General features: G+C 44.9%; 1 protein-coding gene and 1 pseudogene across 2 annotated transcripts in view; one reads left to right on the forward strand and one right to left on the reverse strand.

The window, feature by feature from the left end:
* Positions 1 to 18,562, forward strand: part of LOC111957857 (ras GTPase-activating-like protein IQGAP2) — a 90,277-nt gene that overhangs the window by 57,427 nt on the left and 14,288 nt on the right. For both annotated transcript variants that reach the window (XM_023978900.2, XM_023978901.2), the window contains exons 14-29: positions 2,291 to 2,415; positions 2,741 to 2,904; positions 10,241 to 10,331; positions 10,498 to 10,665; positions 10,927 to 11,072; positions 11,277 to 11,447; positions 11,615 to 11,698; positions 11,847 to 11,918; positions 12,036 to 12,105; positions 12,276 to 12,484; positions 12,783 to 12,926; positions 13,025 to 13,188; positions 13,461 to 13,685; positions 14,352 to 14,492; positions 14,928 to 15,012; positions 15,257 to 15,489. In XM_023978900.2, the coding sequence (XP_023834668.1) occupies positions 2,291 to 2,415; positions 2,741 to 2,904; positions 10,241 to 10,331; positions 10,498 to 10,665; positions 10,927 to 11,072; positions 11,277 to 11,447; positions 11,615 to 11,698; positions 11,847 to 11,918; positions 12,036 to 12,105; positions 12,276 to 12,484; positions 12,783 to 12,926; positions 13,025 to 13,188; positions 13,461 to 13,685; positions 14,352 to 14,492; positions 14,928 to 15,012; positions 15,257 to 15,489 (2,292 nt within the window). The remainder of the gene's footprint in view (positions 1 to 2,290; positions 2,416 to 2,740; positions 2,905 to 10,240; positions 10,332 to 10,497; positions 10,666 to 10,926; positions 11,073 to 11,276; positions 11,448 to 11,614; positions 11,699 to 11,846; positions 11,919 to 12,035; positions 12,106 to 12,275; positions 12,485 to 12,782; positions 12,927 to 13,024; positions 13,189 to 13,460; positions 13,686 to 14,351; positions 14,493 to 14,927; positions 15,013 to 15,256; positions 15,490 to 18,562) is intronic.
* Positions 7,269 to 8,376, reverse strand: LOC111957861 (proteinase-activated receptor 3-like; annotated as a pseudogene).

The raw sequence follows: 18,562 nt of genomic DNA on the forward strand, positions 1-18,562 counted from the left end.
TACCAAACACCAACCACACACAACCTGCACCACGGTACTAACACCACACCACAACCTGCACAGGTAGCTAACACACACACAACCTGCACCGGTAGCTAACACACCACACACACCCTGCACAGTAGCTAACACCACCGCCACCACAACCTGCACAGGTAGCTAACACCCACCGCCATCAACAACCTGCAAGGTAGCTAAACACCACCGCCATCACAACCTGCACAGGTAGCTAACACACCACCGTCACAACTGCACAGGTAGCTAACACCACCCGCATCCAAACCTGCACAGGTAGCTACACCACCGCATCGCAACCTGCACAGCGTACGGCTAACACACCGCCCCAATCAAACCTGCACAGGTAGCTAACACCGCGCGCACACAACTGCACAGGTAGCTAACACGCGCCACCACAACCTGCACAGGTAGCTAAACACGGCCGCCATCACACCCTGCCAAGGTAGCTAACACCGCCGCCATCACAAACCTGCACAGGTAGATTAACATCACCACCACCATCACGGCCTGCACATGTAGCTAACATACCAACCACCATCAACCTGCACAGGTAGCTAACACACCCACCATCACAACCTGCACAGGTAGACTAATCACCCAATCACCATCACAACCTGCCACATGTAGTTTACACCACCACCACCATCACACACCTGCACGGTAGCTAACACATCACACCTGCACAGGTAGCTAACACCACCAACACCATCACAACCTGCACAGGTAGCTAACATCACCAACGACATCACACCACTGCACAGGTAGCTAACATCACCAACACCATCAACACCGCCATGATTCACACCATCACGACCTGCACAGGTGCTTACACCACCATCACGCACCTCACAGGTAGCTACACCACCATCAACGAACCTGCACAGGTAGCTAACACCACACCATCACACTGCAACAGGTAGCTAACCACCAAACACCATCACAACTGCACGGTAGCTAACACCACCAACACCATCACAACCTGCACGGTAGCTAACACACCAACACCATCAAACACCTGCACAGATGAGCTAAACACACAACACCATCACGACCTGCACGGTGCTAACAACCATCACGACCTGCACAGGTAGCTAACACCATCACGACGCTGTCACCGCGTAAGCCTAAACACCATCACACGACCTGCACAGGTAGCTAACACATCACGACCTGCAGCAGGTAGCTAACACCATCACGACCTGCACAGGTAGCTAACCACCATCACGAACCTGCACAGGTAGCTAACACCATCACGACCTGCACAGGTAGCCTAACACCATCACGAACTGCACAGGTAGCTAACCACCATCACGACCTTGCCACAGGTAGCTAAACACCCATCACGACCGTGTCACAGTAGCTAACACCATCATCACGGACCTGCACAGGTAGCTAACACCATCATCACGACCTGCACAGGTAGCTAACACCAATCATCACGACCTGCACAGGTAGCTACACACCATCATCACGACCTGCACAGGTGGCTAACACCATCATCGACGATCTGCACAGGTAGCTAACCACCATATCCACGACCTGCACAGTAGCTAACACTCCACCATCACACCTGCACAAGTAGTAACACCACCACCATCACACCTGCAAAGTAGCTAACACCATCAACACTTCACAACTGCACAGGTAGATAACACCATCACTTCACACCTGCACAGTAGCTACACCAAACTATCTTCATATCACAGGTACCCACACCATTCTCCCTCGAGAGGAAACTCTCCAACAGCTCACCAACAGTTGCACACAGATAACACCTAGAATGTCTGTGTGCCTTAATGTACCTCCCTTGGCTCCCCCCCCCCCCCCCCCTCCGGCTGTCTCTCTTCTCTCCTTTCCCCTCGCCCCCTCCCATCTCTCCTCTTGCCTCTTCCTCTTTTCCCCTCTACCCTCTCACCACTCTCCATCCCCCTCTCCCCCTGTCTCTCAGGTACGCAGACACTCTGATCTAGCCTCAGAGCTAACAGTCTGTCCCGCGGCCTGGAGTTCCTCACCTGGAATGATGTTCAGAAAGACCATCGACCACGGTCATCTGCAGTGCACGAGGAACACGAGCGTAGGTAACATCCTCTTAATGGTTGCATCCCAAATGCAACCCTATTCCTATTTAGACAGGGCCCATAGGGGATAGCGGGTGCTAAGTCCACCATTTCACTATGGCTGGTAGAATAATCTGCAGTCTCGAATACATAATTCCACCATTCCCCTCTACCCCTCTCACCACTCTCCATCCCCCTCTCCCCCTGTCTCTCAGGTACGCAGACACTCTGATCAGCCTCAGAGCTAACAGTCTGTCCCGCGGCCTGGAGTTCCTCACCTGGAATGATGTTCAGAAGACCATCGACACGGTCAATCTGCAGGTGCACGAGGAACACGAGCGTAGGTCACATCCTCTTAACTGGTTGCATCCCAAATGCAACCCTATTCCCTATTTAGACCAGGGCCCATAGGGGATAGGGTGCTAAGTCCAACCATTTCACTATGGCTGGTAGAATAATCTGCAGTCTCGAATACATAAATCCACACACTATAAATCTGAAATTTACATGATGAAGTAGTACTGAGTTCAGTGTCATTATGGTTGTTCACCTGCTGCTTGGTGCAGTTCAACTCTCCCCTGACTGTCCAACTCTCCCCTGACTGTCCAACTCTCCCCTGACTGTCAATCTCACTACATGTGCTGTCTGGCTCATTCCCCCTCTAGGTATTATTGCTATATCTGAGATCAATGAGGCACTGAGCTATGGTGACCCTAACCAGACCCTCTCTGCCCTGCTCCTGCCCACGGCCAAACTGCAGGGAGTCAACCCAGCCACAGCCAAACACTACCACGACGTCCTGCAGAACACCAAGCTAATCCTCTGCAAGGTATTATACTGCCAGCCATTATGAGATCCTACACTGAGTGTACAAAACATGGATTGTGTATGTGTGCCACTCAGAGGGTGAATGTGCAAGACAAAAGATTTAAGTACCTTTGAATGGGGTATGGTAGTAGGTGTCAGGCTCACCGGTTTGTACGTCAAGAACTGCAATGCTGCTGGTTTTTTCACTCAACAGTTTCCCGTGTGTATCAAGAATGGTCCACCACCCAAAGGACATCCAGCCAACTTGACCCAACTGTGGGAAGCATTGGAGTCAACATGGGCCAGCATCTCTGTGGAACGCTTTCAACACCTTGTAGAGTCCATGCCCGATGAATTGAGGCTTTTCTGAGAGCAACAGGGGAGGTGCAACTCAATATTAGGAAGGTGTTCCTAATGTTTAGTACACTCCGTGTATATTCCCTCAAGAGCAGAGAAATCTTCATTCATTTCATGGACAGAGTGCTACTCAGAGGCTTGGGATCACAGCTGTTGATCAGATCTTACAGATCTAGGTTGCCCTATTCGCTATATAGTGTGTTATTTTGATCAGCGCCCAGTGCTCTGGTCAAAAGTAGCGCACTATATAGGGAATATGGTGCCATTTGGGACGCACTCTAGATCTGTAACCTAGACTTAATAAGAGAGAGGGCCTGAGACATGAATGAGATGGTCAGTGATTAATGGGAGCATGCTGTAAACCCTGCTCCTTCTATGATGTGTGATATCTACTTCTATCAATATGACCATTTTAAATATTCAGTAAAATGGGAATTAATTAACAAATGAATGTATGGGAATAGGCCTACATGAATACACTTAATTTGTACTGAAAGGGTATTATTTACAAGTTGTCATTGTGAACAAGACATAACAGTACATGAAGGTAACTTTGAAGTAGTCATGTCCTTTTTGGCTCCAACACTGTCTGGTTTCTTAACATCCTCTGGGAGAATTGTTTTTGTCATCACTGTTGCCGCCAGCTGGCTTTTCAGGACATCCTTGCTGATAAAGTACACAAATGAAACCATCAATACTAGAATGGACATGAACCTTCTATGACGGTATAAATGGTRAGCCATTTTGGTAAGGGAGTTGGTAAGCCATCAGTCAGCCAGTGCTGTGATAAGATATTGTGTAAAACAATGATTTTTAAGATTATCTGCACAGTATGTTTGTTAGCTAGCCAGCCAGCCAGCCAGTTTAAGTGTAGTGATTCCACGCATTTTTCAAATGATCTGCCAATATGCCAACATTCCGTACAAACAATGCAGTGAATCCACAGCCATACACTGGCTCAAATCAGTTGATGATAGCAACAAGTACTGAATCATATTATAACACTTACAGCTTTCCAAGAAAGAGAAAATATGTTTACATAGATTGTAGAGGCTATTTATACAGAAAATAGTTGGTAATATTTGACAGACTATGGGAGGCGCACAGTACTACATAGAGCCATGGCTACATGGAACTCTATTCCACATCAGGTAACTGATGCAAGCAGTAGAATCAGATAAAAATACACCTTATGGAACAGCGGGGACTGTGAAGAGAGACACATACACAGCAGGAGTTCAAACTGTAAAAGCCAGTAACTACATTTATATATAAAAATAGATTTTATCAAGAAAAACTATGCTACATTTTTATCTCTGGGACCCTCAGGATGACAAAGCGGCGCAAGATTGGTGAATATCTCAAACCAGTTGCCGTGATAAAAGTTTTGTTGTGCCCTCTCCTCAAACAATAGCATGGTATTGTAAATTGGACAGTGCAGTTAGATTAACAAGAATTTAAGCTTTCTGCACATATAAGACATGCATACAGTGGCTTGCGAAAGTTTTCACCTCKTTTGGCATTTTTCCTATTTTGTTGCCTTACAACCTGGAATTAAAATTGATTTTTGGGGGGTTGGTATCATTTGATTTACACAACATGCCTACCACTTTGAAGATATAAATATTTTTTATTGTGAAACAAACAAGAAATAAGACCAAAAAAACAGAACTTGAGCGTGCATAACTATTCACCCCCGCAAGTCAATACTTTGTAGAGCCACCTTTTGCAGTAATTACAGCTGCAAGTGTCTTGGGGTATGTCTCTATAAGCTTGGCACATCTAGACACTGGGATTTTTGCCCATTCTTCAAGGCAAAACTGCTCCAGCTCCTTCAAGTTGGATTGGTTCCGCTGGTGTACAGATTTTCAATTGGATTGAGGTCTTGGCTTTGACTAGGCCATTCCAAGACATTTTAAATGTTTCCTCTTGAACCACTCAAGTGTTGCTTTAGCAGTATGCTTAGGATCATTGTCCTGCTGGAAGGTGAACCTCCGTCCCAGTCTCAAATCTCTGGAAGACTGAAACAGGTTTCCCTCAAGAATTTCCCTGTATTTAGTGCCATCCATCATTACTTAAATTCTGACCAGTTTCCCAGTCCCTGCCAATGAAAAACATCCCCACAGCATGATGCGGATGGATGGTGTTCTCGGGGTGATGCGAGGTGTTGGGTTTGCGCCAGACATCGGGTTTTCCTTGATGGCCAAAAAGCTCAATTTTAGTCTCATCTGACCAGAGTACCTTCTTCCATATGTTTGTGGAGTCTCCCACATGCCTTTTGGCGAACACCAAACTTTATTTCTTTCTGGCCACTCTTCCGTAAAGCCCAGCTCTGGAGTGTACGGCTAAAAGTCCTCCTACGGACAAATACTACAATCTCCGCTGTGGAGCTTTGCAGCTCCTTCAGGGTTATCTTTGGTCTCTTTGTTGCTTCTCTGATTAATGCCCTCCTTGCCTGGTCTGTGAGTTTTGGTGGGCGGCCCTCTCTTGTCAGGTTTGTTGTGGTGCCATATTCTTTCCATTTTTTTATAATGGATTTAATGGTGCTCTGTGGGACGTTCAAAGTTTCTGATATTTTTTTATAACCTAACCCTGATCTATACTTCTCCACAACTTTGTCCCTGACCTGTTTGGAGTGCTCCTTTGTCTTCATGGTGCCGCTTGCTTGGTGGTGCCCCTTGCTTAGTGTTGTTGCAGTCTCTGGGGCCTTTCAGAACAGGTGTGTGTATATATACTGAGATCATGTGACACTTACATTGCACACAGATGGATTTTTTAAAACTAATTGTGACTTCTGAAGGTAATTGTTTGCACCAGACATGAAATCCAAATAAAAATCGATTTAAATTGCAGGTTGTAATGCAACAAAATAGGAAAAACACCAAGGAGGGTGAATACTTTTGCAAGGCACTGTATGTCCTGGAAAGTTGGCTGTTACTTACAATGTCATTCTAGTCACATTAGTGCACGTTAGCAGCAACCATCCCGTTCCTGTAGAGGTTATTAACTAGAACACTAACACTGATTGACATAGACTGTACTAGCCAAAGCTAGCCAAAGTGCCATTTTTCTGGTTGAAGTGTTTTACATATAATGCAGTGGATTTGCGATGATTACYCAAACATTATATTAAGCAGGACATTCATACAAGCTTTACAGTCCAATTATAATCCAGAAGTAGTGTGAAATGCAGTCAGTCATAAGAATGCAGGAACCTGTTTACCGGGATTTCCCACCCAAAACCACTCTCTTTTCCTGGGATAAATAACTGCGAGAAACCGGTAAATTATAATAAAATATTTATATGAATAGCATAGCCTGAAATGGAACTGTTAAATTATATGCAATGTCTACATCTGGCTTCACTACAACCTCTGCATGATGAATCAACTCTTAGGGTGGGGACAGACCCATCTCAGTATGGAGTGCAATTCACAATGCATGTAGACCTATCATCTCATTATGGTCACTTTTTTTTTTCTTGTGACAGGTAGGCCTACATTTGCTGCAGCATAACCTATACCACAGTAATATAAAGACCGAATGCAGCATAACCTATACCACAGTAATATAAAGACCGAATGCAGCATAACCTATACCACAGTAATATAAAGACGAATGCAGCATAACCTAATCCACAGTAATTAAAGACCGAATGCAGCATAACCTATACCACAGTAATATAAAGACCGAATGCAGCATAACCTATCCCACAGTAATATAAAGACCGAATGCAGCATAACCTATACCACAGTAATATAAAGACCGATGCAGCATAACCTATACCACAGTAATATAAAGACCGAATGCAGCATAACCTATACCACAGTAAATTAAGACCGATTGCGTGTCTAATTTACCCAACTCCATCTGGCTTTCGGGTCACCTTGTTTTTAATTGTAAAAATGTTTTTTTTATTGCAGCTGCAGAGTTTTAAAACAGTCTATCACTCGAATATCATTGCTTTAAATCGGCCTTCTTTCCAACACACACACACACACACACACACACACACACACACACACACACACACACACACACACACACGGAGTCTCTACACCGGAACAGCAAGTCTCTGAGGTGTCCTTCTGAGCGAAGCAAAGCGTCGTCTGGAGGCAGTTGTCCTGGACATGAGCACACACAGGAATGGGTCCAGACAGCTGTGGAAGCAGCACAGACACACTGCAGCGCTGGAGTACACATACATCCCGTCCTCTCCACTGGTGGACAGCCTCACATAGTGGGCAATATGGAGGACGCCACTGGGAGCGAAACACACGGTGAAGATGAGGAAGACCAGTGTACTGACTCTGATGAAGAGTGTCCAGTCGAGGCCTGAGCGWCCCAGGTGCCATACCACCGCCACATGGGTCCAGGCACAGGTCACAAATGGCACGAGGAACCCTAAACAGACCAGTGTCAGCCTGTAGGGCACCAGCAGGGCATGGGAATCCTCCTCCAGGGGCAGTATGTCATGGCAGGTGATGAGGCCCATACGGGGCAGCAAGAAGCTCTGCCTCACCAGGAGCTCTGGTACCGCAGCTGCTCCAAACAGGCCCCACATGCCCAGGCTTGCCCCCAGGGTCCAGGCCTTCTTGGGCAGCCGACTGTAGAGGAAGGGCCTCACCACGGCCAGGTAGCGCTTGAGGCTGATGCATGCGATGGTGTGGGCAGAGCAGTAGACGTTGCAGTAGAAACAGGCGGTGACGACGCGTCAGGCCACCTCGCCGAACACCCAGTTGTTTCCGTTTAGGTGGTAGTGGACTCGGAGGGCCAGGGAGAGCAGGAGGAGCAGGTCAGAGAGGGCCAGGCTCAGGTAGAGGACAGCCATGGAGTAGGACCTGGCCCGGAGCCTCAGGAAGGCCAGGATGAAAGCGTTAGAGGGGATGCCCACTGCCATGGCCAGGAGATAGGCTGAGGGGATGAGCCTGGTGCTGAGGAGCCCCGTGGTGTAGGCTGCTGCAGGGTCCTCCAGCCCAGGGGCCCCAGGGGACAGCGGGACCAGGCTGGGGGGCCCTGTCTCAGCTGTACAGTTGGACTCGTATCCCCTGCCATTGAATGTCTTTGGTTTCAACACATCTGGGACCGTTCTTTTTGTCTTGAGTTTCTCCTCTGTTTGCGGTAAAATAGGGGGAAGAATATTTCCATAGATTTTAATTCACATGAGAGGTTTTATACTTTGCATACATAGTCATGAAACACAGTATAAAATGGAAATGTTGTTTTAAAGTTAGTTATCTGAAAATTCTGTTTAAAACATGTATGATGATTTAGACTTCATCATACATGTGACCAAATGTGACAGTATACTGGGGGAAGAGTGAATCTCCATGTGTATATTGTCAAGCTGAAGACCTTCTGGCATAACATTTGGTTAGAGAAAACATGTCTTGTTTTCCTGTTTGAGGGGAAACGGAACCGTTCAACCCAGCCTAAAGAACTGACAATAAGTCCCAAATGTAATATGAAATTCCAAGGTTAAGGTTCTTAGAGGTTCTATAAAATCCTAATGAGAAATGTAAAAAGAAAGTGACTTAACCATTGTCCTGGAGAGAGAGTTCTACCAACAGACAGAAGAGTATCCCAGATAGTAGGTTTGCAATGTCTTTCTCCTATCTCTTCCACGTTATTATTCCAACTCAAAGCCCTCTAGTTCTTCAGTAGACCTGCTATAGGCTAGTTGTCTACTAGCAGGATCAACAACTAGCAGGATCAACTGGCCATCCAGACTGCTGGTTCACTTGGTCAGACAGGCTACTGTACTGTAAGTCCACACTCCGATAGTGTTAACACTGAACCATCAGGCTGTATGCATTTTGTGTGTGTATTTTTTTCATGTCCAGTCCTGAAACTGAATTCCTGATCTCTGTGTCAGCAGCTATTTGCTGATTCGGTGTAGTGGGAGGAGACATTCGGTGTAGTGGGAGGAGACATTCGGTGTAGTGGGAGGAGACATTCGGTGTAGTGGGAGGAGACATTCGGTGTAGTGGGAGGAGACATTCGGTGTAGTGGGAGGAGACATTCGGTGTAGTGGGAGGAGACATTCGTTGCAGCGGGAGGAGACACCCTAATAGTTTACAGTTCATTTCTCACTTTGGTTTTTTCCCTTAGTGTTCTATTATCCCATTCCCAGGAAGACCTTTGGCTGTTTCAATGTTATGGGTTTATTGTGCAAGTTTCTGTGACTGAAGACCTTCTTGACTAATGAAGATCTTCTTGACTAGCCTAATGTTACAGTAACAAGATTGACTGCATGTCCTAAAGCTATTCAGATACTGTACGGTCAGTGGGTAATTCTCAGGTCAAAATCAGATCCACTTCATGGCAGAAACCAAGGGCATGTTTTCCCTTGACTTCCTTCCTGCCTTTTGTGTGGTTAGGGAGAATAAACGTTCAGTGAGGCTTTTCTGCTATTTTAGGTGGTGTTTGAGACCCCATGACCAATGTTGTGGACTGAGCTGAAGATGTTTTGGCCACTAACTAACAATCAGGGTTTTAACATTTTCCCTCAGGTCTTACCTGTGGACACAGAGGAAATGGTAGAGCTTCTTGTTCATGCTAGTGCTGTTTTCGTAGCTGTTAATATGCTTCATACCTGGGCTTCAAATACTTGAACAATCTTTACAAATAATTTATCTGTGCCTGTTTGAGCTTGCCTGGCTTAATAAACCAATAGAAAGACCCTGTCCATTTGGCCTGAAGTGCTCAAACTATTTCAAATTATTTTGTATTTGAACCCAGGTATGATATATTTAGCTGTTGCTTTGGAATGCCAACTGTACATGTGCTGTCTTGGATAGTGTTTGGAAAAAGAACATTCAGTTAAGGCTCAATCCTAACTTGAGATTTGTGGTCCTAACTCAAGTGCTAAAATTACAGCAAAGTTCTAATTATATGTGAACATCTCAAGCTAGAATTTGGCATTGCATTGTTAGTTTTTGTTTGTGTGGTCTACCACTCTGAAAAGCAGAGATTGACTCAGTATGTGTCTGTGACTCCAGAGCTCGGGGGATGAGTCTGCTGTGCTGTGGCTCAACCAGATCCAAGAAGGCGTACACACAGCCAACCAAGATGAAGAGGAAGCTCTCACATGTAGGCACACCATGCTCACTCACAACCACATGCTCTAAACCATCAACAAATATGTTCTTAGAAGTTCTTCACCATTCAAATGTCTTAACTCCAGCCACTGGATAAGAGTGTCTGCTAAATTACCAAAATGTCATAACTGTTCCTTTGTGTGTTTCATCTGTGGCAGTGGCTGGAGCAGTGGCAGACATCAACAGGGAGGTGGTGGCGGGAGACTCCCAAATCACCCTGCAGGCCCTCCAATCACCCCTGCCAGGGCTGAGAGGGGTTCTGTCTGAGTGTGCAGACACCTACCAGACACAGCTGGGCCAGCGCCAGGACCTCAACGTTACTACTGGTAACCTGGCATACAATCTGCTTTATAAATCAATGTATTACTCATTTGTACGCCTACACCTACAATGTAACAGACTAAATAAGCATTTATGGATGTTTGTTCTCTCGTCAAGACACTTTCTCTCACACAATTCAAGACATTACCCTCCCAACTTGTCTTAACGTGTAACGTCAAATGCTGGAGATTAGGATGGTCTCAGGTTAGGATTCATCCCTATTCAGGATTCCTCCCTAAATGTATGACATGTTGTTTCCTCTGCAGCAGGCAGCAGTGACAGTGTGTGGGTGAAACACCAGATCAAGGGAGGTTATGACTACTACTACAACCTGGAGAACAGAGAGGGGACTTGGGAGGAGCCAGAGGACTTCACACACAACAGCACACAGCTCAGCAGAGAGGAAATACAGGTACATCCACACCTGCTTGTATGTTGGAGAAATACCTTTCTACATTATAATTGATGAAAATATGTTACTTAAAACGTTGGGACAATGTACAAATAACATTCTCATACTAAATTACACTTTACCATAGACCACGTAACATGTTGTAAGTCATGTATAATACATTACAACACTAGAAGAGTATTCATGTGTGTGTCCCCTGGTCAGAGTGTGGTTGGAAGTGTGACAGCGGAGTATAACAGGGAGCAGTTATGGTTGGCCAACGAGGCCCTAGTAACTCAGCTACAGGCTCGGGTTAGAGGTTACCTGGTGAGGAGAGCTCACGCCCAGAGACTGGACTTCCTACGACAACAAGAACCACACGTGGTCCGACTACAGGTACTATACTGTGTCATATGTTCTACACCGACCGGTTTATTAAGTCAAACACAAATGTAATATCTACAGTTAATATTCACGTACTGCTTTTGTAGTTTACTCAAAAATACTGAAACACACATGGACAGAGCTGGTTCTGGTTTTGATTTCCTCATGTTTATATATAGGCCTCCTGGAAGGGCTATAAACAGAGGAAGATATACAAAGACAGAATTAATGTGCTACAAAGCAACGTGGGGACTGTCGTCAAGGTAATGTGTTTTGGGGCTGTGAGCCTTATTGGAAAGAGAGAACATTAGTTTGAAATGGTGAGAAAGCAAGTGTCAATTTTCAGGAGACTCATCTCAAATTAAAACACAGTTTCCCGTTGCTGACATTGTTGTATTCCTCCTGGTCCAGCTTCAGTCGTTCGTTAAAATGTGGAGAGCCAAAAGTAAATACTCTCAAAGACTGCAGTATTTCAAAGACCATGTGAGTAACAAAGCACCTACAAATGAGGAGTTATGTAATGTATTCATATTATATCATATTATTCGTCAGTGATATTTGCTGAAGCTTGATTACCTTCTGTCTTGTTTGTATGTTCAGGAGAAAGACATAGTGAAGATCCAGGCTTTCCTCAAGGCTAACAAAGCCAGAGACGATTACAGAACACTCAGTGAGTTCAGACAGCATTTAATACGTCACACATTTTTAAAGAAGTCAGTTTCAGACAGAGAAGGAACTACCTGAACCTCTCCGATACAATTGCAATGTTCATTTGTTTATCTTTTTAATGTTTTTATGTTTGTCTGTGTCCGTCTTTCTCTTTTTGTGTCTGCCCTGTAGCCGGGGCTCAGGACCCTCCTCTGTCGGTGGTGCGTAAGTTTGTACACCTGCTGGAGCAGAGCAGCCTGGACCTACTGGAAGAACAGGAAGTGACACGGCTTAGGGAGGAAGTGGTCACTAAGATCCGCTCCAATCAGCAAATGGAGAAAGACCTCAACCTGATGGACATTAAGATTGGTCTGCTAGTCAAGAACAGGATCACCCTACAGGTGATATTTTATAGTTTAACACACCGAGGGAACATGACTGACAAAACAATGCTTTTCAACACAACTGAGAAACTGCTTATTCCCAACAGTCCTGCTACAGTTCCCAGAGCCATTCCCCTTATGCTGCTGATAACAACTGTTTCTGGAGATAGCGCTTAGTCTACAATAGTCATAGGCCTGCTCAGATACTTGGATAATGCATTCCTCTTCCCTGTCTTTCTTAAAGTTATCACTGATCAAACACAACTGGATAGGTGAGCAGGGCTTTTTTCATGCTGCCTACTGTCCATCTTTCCAGGATGTGGTTTCCCATAGTAAGAAGCTGACGGTGAAGAAGAGTAAAGAAGAGCTGGCTGCAGGGGACAGGCAGGGCATCAAGGCACTGAGCAAAGACAAGAGGAAGAAACTAGAGGCTTACCAGCACCTCTTCTACCTGCTGCAGGTGAGTTCGAAACACAGAACACACTAAGACACGCGCACACATTCACACACACACACACATACACACTCTTTTACCTCGATCTCATCTCCTCTCCACAGACCAACCCTTCGTACCTGGCCAAGTTGATCTTCCAGATGCCCCAGAACAAGTCTACTAAGTTCATGGACACAGTGATCTTCACCCTGTATAACTACGCCTCCAACCAGAGAGAGGAGTACCTGCTGCTCAAACTCTTCAAGACCGCTCTGGAGGAGGAGATCAAGTGAGTGGAACTTTCACCTGTCCCAAACCTCCCTTATATAGTTACTACAGATGGTCTAGCCTGGGTGCCATTATTTCTTTGCACTCATGTTAAGGCAACGATGTACAGTAGCACTGAGTGCAACAGACAGTAATCCACGTTCCCTCTTACTTCATAACTCAAGGATCCTCTCCAATCATATACAGTATTATATATAAGTTGTCTGATGTTTCCTGAATATAAAGGAATAATATGGTTGCATGATAAAATGTGTCTCTCTTGCTCTCCCTCAGGTCCAAGGTGGATCAGATCCAGGACATCGTGACTGGGAACCCCACGGTCATCAAGATGGTGGTGAGCTTCAACCGTGGAGCCCGTGGTCACAACACGCTGAGGCAGCTGCTGGCACCTGTGGTCAAGGAGATCATCGAGGACAAGGGCCTGGGCATCAACACCAACCCTGTGGAAGTGTACAAGGCTTGGGTCAACCAGCTGGAGACCAACACTGGAGAGGCCAGGTGGGGTACACACACAGACAGTGGTGAAAAAATACTTTAAAGTACTACTTAAGTAGTTTTTTGGGGTGTCTGTACTTTACTATTTATATTTTTGCCAACATTTACTTCATTACATTCCTAAAGAAAATGTAAATTTTTGACAACTTCTTTACTCCATACATTTTCCCTGACAACCCAAAGTACTGCTGAAATTCACGCACTTATCAAGAGAACACGTGGTCATCCCTACTGCCTATGGTCTGGCGGACTCACTAAACACAAATGCATCTTTTGTAAATAATGTCTGAGTGTTGGAGTGTGACCCTGGCTATCCATACATTTTTAAAAACAAGAACATGGTGCCGTCCACTTTGCTTACTGTAAGGAATTTGAAATGATTTATACTTTTACTTTTGATACTTAAGTATATTTTAATAATTCGATTTACTTTTGATACTGAAGTATATTTTAAACCAAATACTTTTACTCAAGTAGTATTTTACTGGGTGACTTTTACTTTTACTTGAGTAACTTTCTATTAAGGTATCTAAACTTTTACTCAAGTATGAAAATTGCATACTTCTTCCACCACTGCACACACAAATACAATCACACACACACACATAGACAACATGCGTACACTCACACAAACATACACTGACCTCAATGTTGTCCTACCTCTCTCAGTAAACTGCCTTACGAGGTGACCCCGGACCAGGCCATGTCACACGAGGAAGTACGTGCCAAGCTGGAGTCCTCCAGTCAGGCGCTGCGGACAGCCACAGACAAAGTGCTCAACTCCATCGTGTCGTCACTGGACAACATCCCGTAAGTCTAAGGCCTGGTTGGAATTCTTAAAAAATGCGTCCTTTTTCCTTTCCTGCCCTGGTCAAAAGTTGTGCACTACAACGGACATAGTGTTCCATTTGGGAGGCAACCCCAGTGGTGTGTTAGTGGAAGGGTAGACAAAACAGTGCTTAGAGAGGCCAGAGGGTTACAACCCATCCATGTTACATAGCTTCTGGTTTAGACAACTGTTGAATCCCCACTCTGCAGTGCTCAGTATACTCCACAGGGGGGCACCACAGTGTTATTTTATACAACAGACCAAAATACACCCCTCATTTTCTGAAATGGTCATGGTCCCCTGCATTTTATGTTGATGCGCCCCATCATTTGTGCATCAATTCACTATGTTGTGTATATTTTTAATGCATGCTGGTTTCACATCTTGTCCATGTTTTGTTGTTGTTGTGCATGTAGCTATGGCATGAGGTACGTTGCAAAGGTCCTGAAAAATTCACTTCATGAAAAGTTCCCAGATGCTACAGAGGATGAGTTGTTGAAGGTACAAGGCTTTAAGTATTACATCTCATGAATGTTCTCTCTTTTGCCATTCATACACCTTTCATTCATGTTGCTGATATTGGTTAGGTAATATCAAGTTCCTTTAGTGTTCCCTGACACTGTCGTCCCCATGCAAATATTCAGCATCTCCAGTTTGTACTGATTAATACAGGTCTTTATGACAGCACTTTGTGACGCCATGAAGCTATATTTAACTGTGTGTGTGTGTGTGTGTCGGCTGTCAGATTGTAGGGAACCTGCTGTACTACCGCTACATGAACCCAGCCATAGTGGCTCCAGACGGCTTCGACATCATAGACATGTCAGCCGGAGGTCAGCTCCACTCTGACCAGCGTCGTAACCTGGGCTCCGTGGCAAAGATGCTGCAGCACGCCGCCGCCAACAAGCTGTTCGAGGGAGAGAATGCCCACATGACCCCCATGAACAACTACATCTCCCAGACCTACCAGAAGTTCAGGTGAGAGTAATAACTCCCAAGCCTCTTGGCTGAGGTTCAGTTAAGATGGGTCTGGGAGTTGTAGTTTTCTATCTGCAGGCCCGTTCCGAGAAGAGAAAAAAAAAAAAAAAAGTGCTTATTCACAAGGGTTGGCCTTTGTCTGCGCTATGTGCTGCGCAGACTGTTTACTGCAGCACTTTATCGATATTTATTTGATCTATAAATTCCCTCATCTCCAAGCTGTGCATCCGATCCTTATTATGGAAAGATGTGTGAACCTCTGTAGTGCCTGACTCAGGCCGACGCTCGTGAACAAACAGAACCGCTCCCCCAAAAGAGCTGTTGGCTAGCAGACCTCTGTAGGACTAAAACTGTCAGCATGTTTTTAAATGTTACATTCACTCCGAGTAGAACTGCTCCTGAGACTGCCATGTATAGAGGAATGTGCCATCTAATAAAGCAGAAGGGGATGAGATAAGAAAAAGAGCGGGCTTTACAGATAAACGCTTGGGAGGTCAGGGCAGGGTTAAGTTGACATGGGAGCAGAGGTGAGCCAGGAGAAAGAGGAAGTGTCTTTGTGTGAAATTGCAGTGTCAGCAAGGAAGATGGTGTGGGTAATGTGTCTTGGCTAAAACTCAATCACACACGCACACACACACACACAGAGCGAGAAAGGGACAAAGGGTTGTGTTCCCTGAATTCTCTGCCCCGACCTCCTACAGCATTGACGTATCTTTACTGGAAATCAGTTCGAACTCCAGCCACTATTAACATAGCAAAGACTAAACCCTAATTCAACAGGATATGTTTTGTCTTTAAAGGGAAATTCTGCCACTTTTCAACCTCACTGAGTATCTTCAACACCATGCTAGTCTCTACATACAGTGCTGCTTGAAAGTATGTGAATCCTACAGGGCTGGTCATTCTTTTGCTATAAAATATTAAAATAAACATAAAATCCTTATCTAAACTCCAATTCGTAATAAATACATTCCAAGTAAATGACAGACACAAAAAAATAATATATTTTCTTTATTTAACAAAAACTTTGATGTGTGCAAGATTTGATGTGTGCAAAAATGTGAACCCCTTCAGTCAGTAGCTTGTGGCACCTCCATTAGCAGCGATAACTTGGAGTAAATGTCTCCTATAGCCAGTAATCAATCTCTGACATCTGTTTCGAGGGATTTTTGCCCACTCCTCCTTCCAGAACTCAGCTAATTGAGTGAGGATTGAGGGGTGTCTGGCATGAACTGCCCGCTTCAGGTCCAGCCACAGCATCTCTATTGGATTTAGGTCTGGACTTTGACTTGGCCAATCCAAAACACAAATGTTCTTTCTCCGGAGCCATTCTTTGGTAGATTTGCTTGAACGATTTGGGTCGTTGTCTTGTTGGAAGACCCATTTTGACTGATGGCCTGACGTTTTGTTTAAGAATCTCCTGGTATACCTTAGAATTCATGGTTCCCTTAATGATGTGGAGTCATCCAAGTCCAGAGGAGGAAAAGCAGCCCCAGATCTTGACATTCCCACCACCATGCTTGACTGTTGGGATAAGGCTATTTTTGCCAAACATAGCAGTGTTGATTGTGACCAAAAAAGGTCAATATTGGACTCATTGGTCCAGAGAATGGACTTCCAGAAACCTTCAGGTTTGTCCAGGTGGTCTCTGGCAAAGTTAAGACGGGCAGTTTGGTTCTTTTCTGACAGCAGAGGCTTCTTCCTAGCAACCCTCCCATGAATTGCATTTTGATTCAGTGTTCTTCTTATTGTTGAAGCATGCACAGTTACCTGAGATGCAGCAAGGGAGGTCTGCAAATCTCTAGATGTTATGTTTGGGTTGGCTTTTACCTGATTTATTATTGCTCTTGGGGATATTTTGGAAGAGCATCCACTTCTAGGCTGAGTTGCTGTCATGTTAAATGCTCTCCATTTGTAAATGATTTGCCTCACAGTAGGCTGATGGAGCTCAAATCTTTTTGAGATGATTTTATAGCCTTCCCCAGACTGATGTGCTCTCACTACCCTCGTCCTGATGTCCTCTGAGCTCTCCTTTCATCGCCGCATGGTGTGCTTTGCATTCACATGGATGGGTAAACACCAAACTGACCAGGTTTCTTATCTCTATTTATCAGAGTCCCGTCCAAACTCTTTCCTAAAGATCTCTCCTTTGATTGGTTCATTTGGTACCCAATTATTTACCCACCTGATTCTATTTACCTACTTGATTTAACCAATGCAACTTGGGGTTCACTTATTTTTGCACCAGCACCAATTCCTTTTTAATTTTGTTTTTCTACTACACGCATGATTTCCTCTACACTAACATATGGTATTGGTAAATATAAACCTGTTATGTCAGATCAAAAATACTTGTTCTGATTAAATTAAGATTTAATGGAAAAACTTAAATCTGTAATTGCACAAGGTGTTCACATACTTTCAAGCAGCACTGTATGTGAAAACGGCCTTAATGTTTTTGTTATTGGCTAGATATCAGAAATCTTTGATAATACACTACATGACCAATAGTATGTGGACACCTGCTCATCGAAGAGTCTCCTTCCAAAATCATAAGCATTAACATGGTAAGGTTTGGCACTGATGTTGGAGGATTAGGCCTGTCTCGCAGTTGGGGGTTCCAATTCATCCCAAAGGTGTTCGATGGAGTTGAGGTCAGGGCTCTGTGCAGGCCAGTCAAGTTCTTCCACACTGATCRCGACAAACCATTTCTGTATGGACCTCACTCTGTGCACGGGGGCATTGTCATGCCGAAACAGGAAAGGGCCTTCCCCAAACTGTTGCCACAAAGTTGGAAGCACAGAATCGTCTAGAATGCCATTGTATGCTGTAGCGTAAAGATTTCCCTTCACTGGAATTAAGGGGCCTAGCCCGAATCATGAAAAACAGCCCCAGACCATTATTCCTCCTCCACCAGACTTTACAGTTGGCACTATGCATTCGGGCAGGTAGTGTTTTCCTGGCATCAGCCAAACCCAGATTTGTCTGTCGGACTGCCAGATGGTGAACCGTGATTCATCARTCCAGAGTCCAATGGCGGTGAGATTTACACCACTCCAGCCGACGCTAGGCA

The sequence above is a fragment of the Salvelinus sp. IW2-2015 genome, linkage group LG33 (assembly GCF_002910315.2).
Source record: "Salvelinus sp. IW2-2015 linkage group LG33, ASM291031v2, whole genome shotgun sequence".
NCBI classification, from domain to species: Eukaryota; Metazoa; Chordata; class Actinopteri; order Salmoniformes; family Salmonidae; genus Salvelinus; species Salvelinus sp. IW2-2015.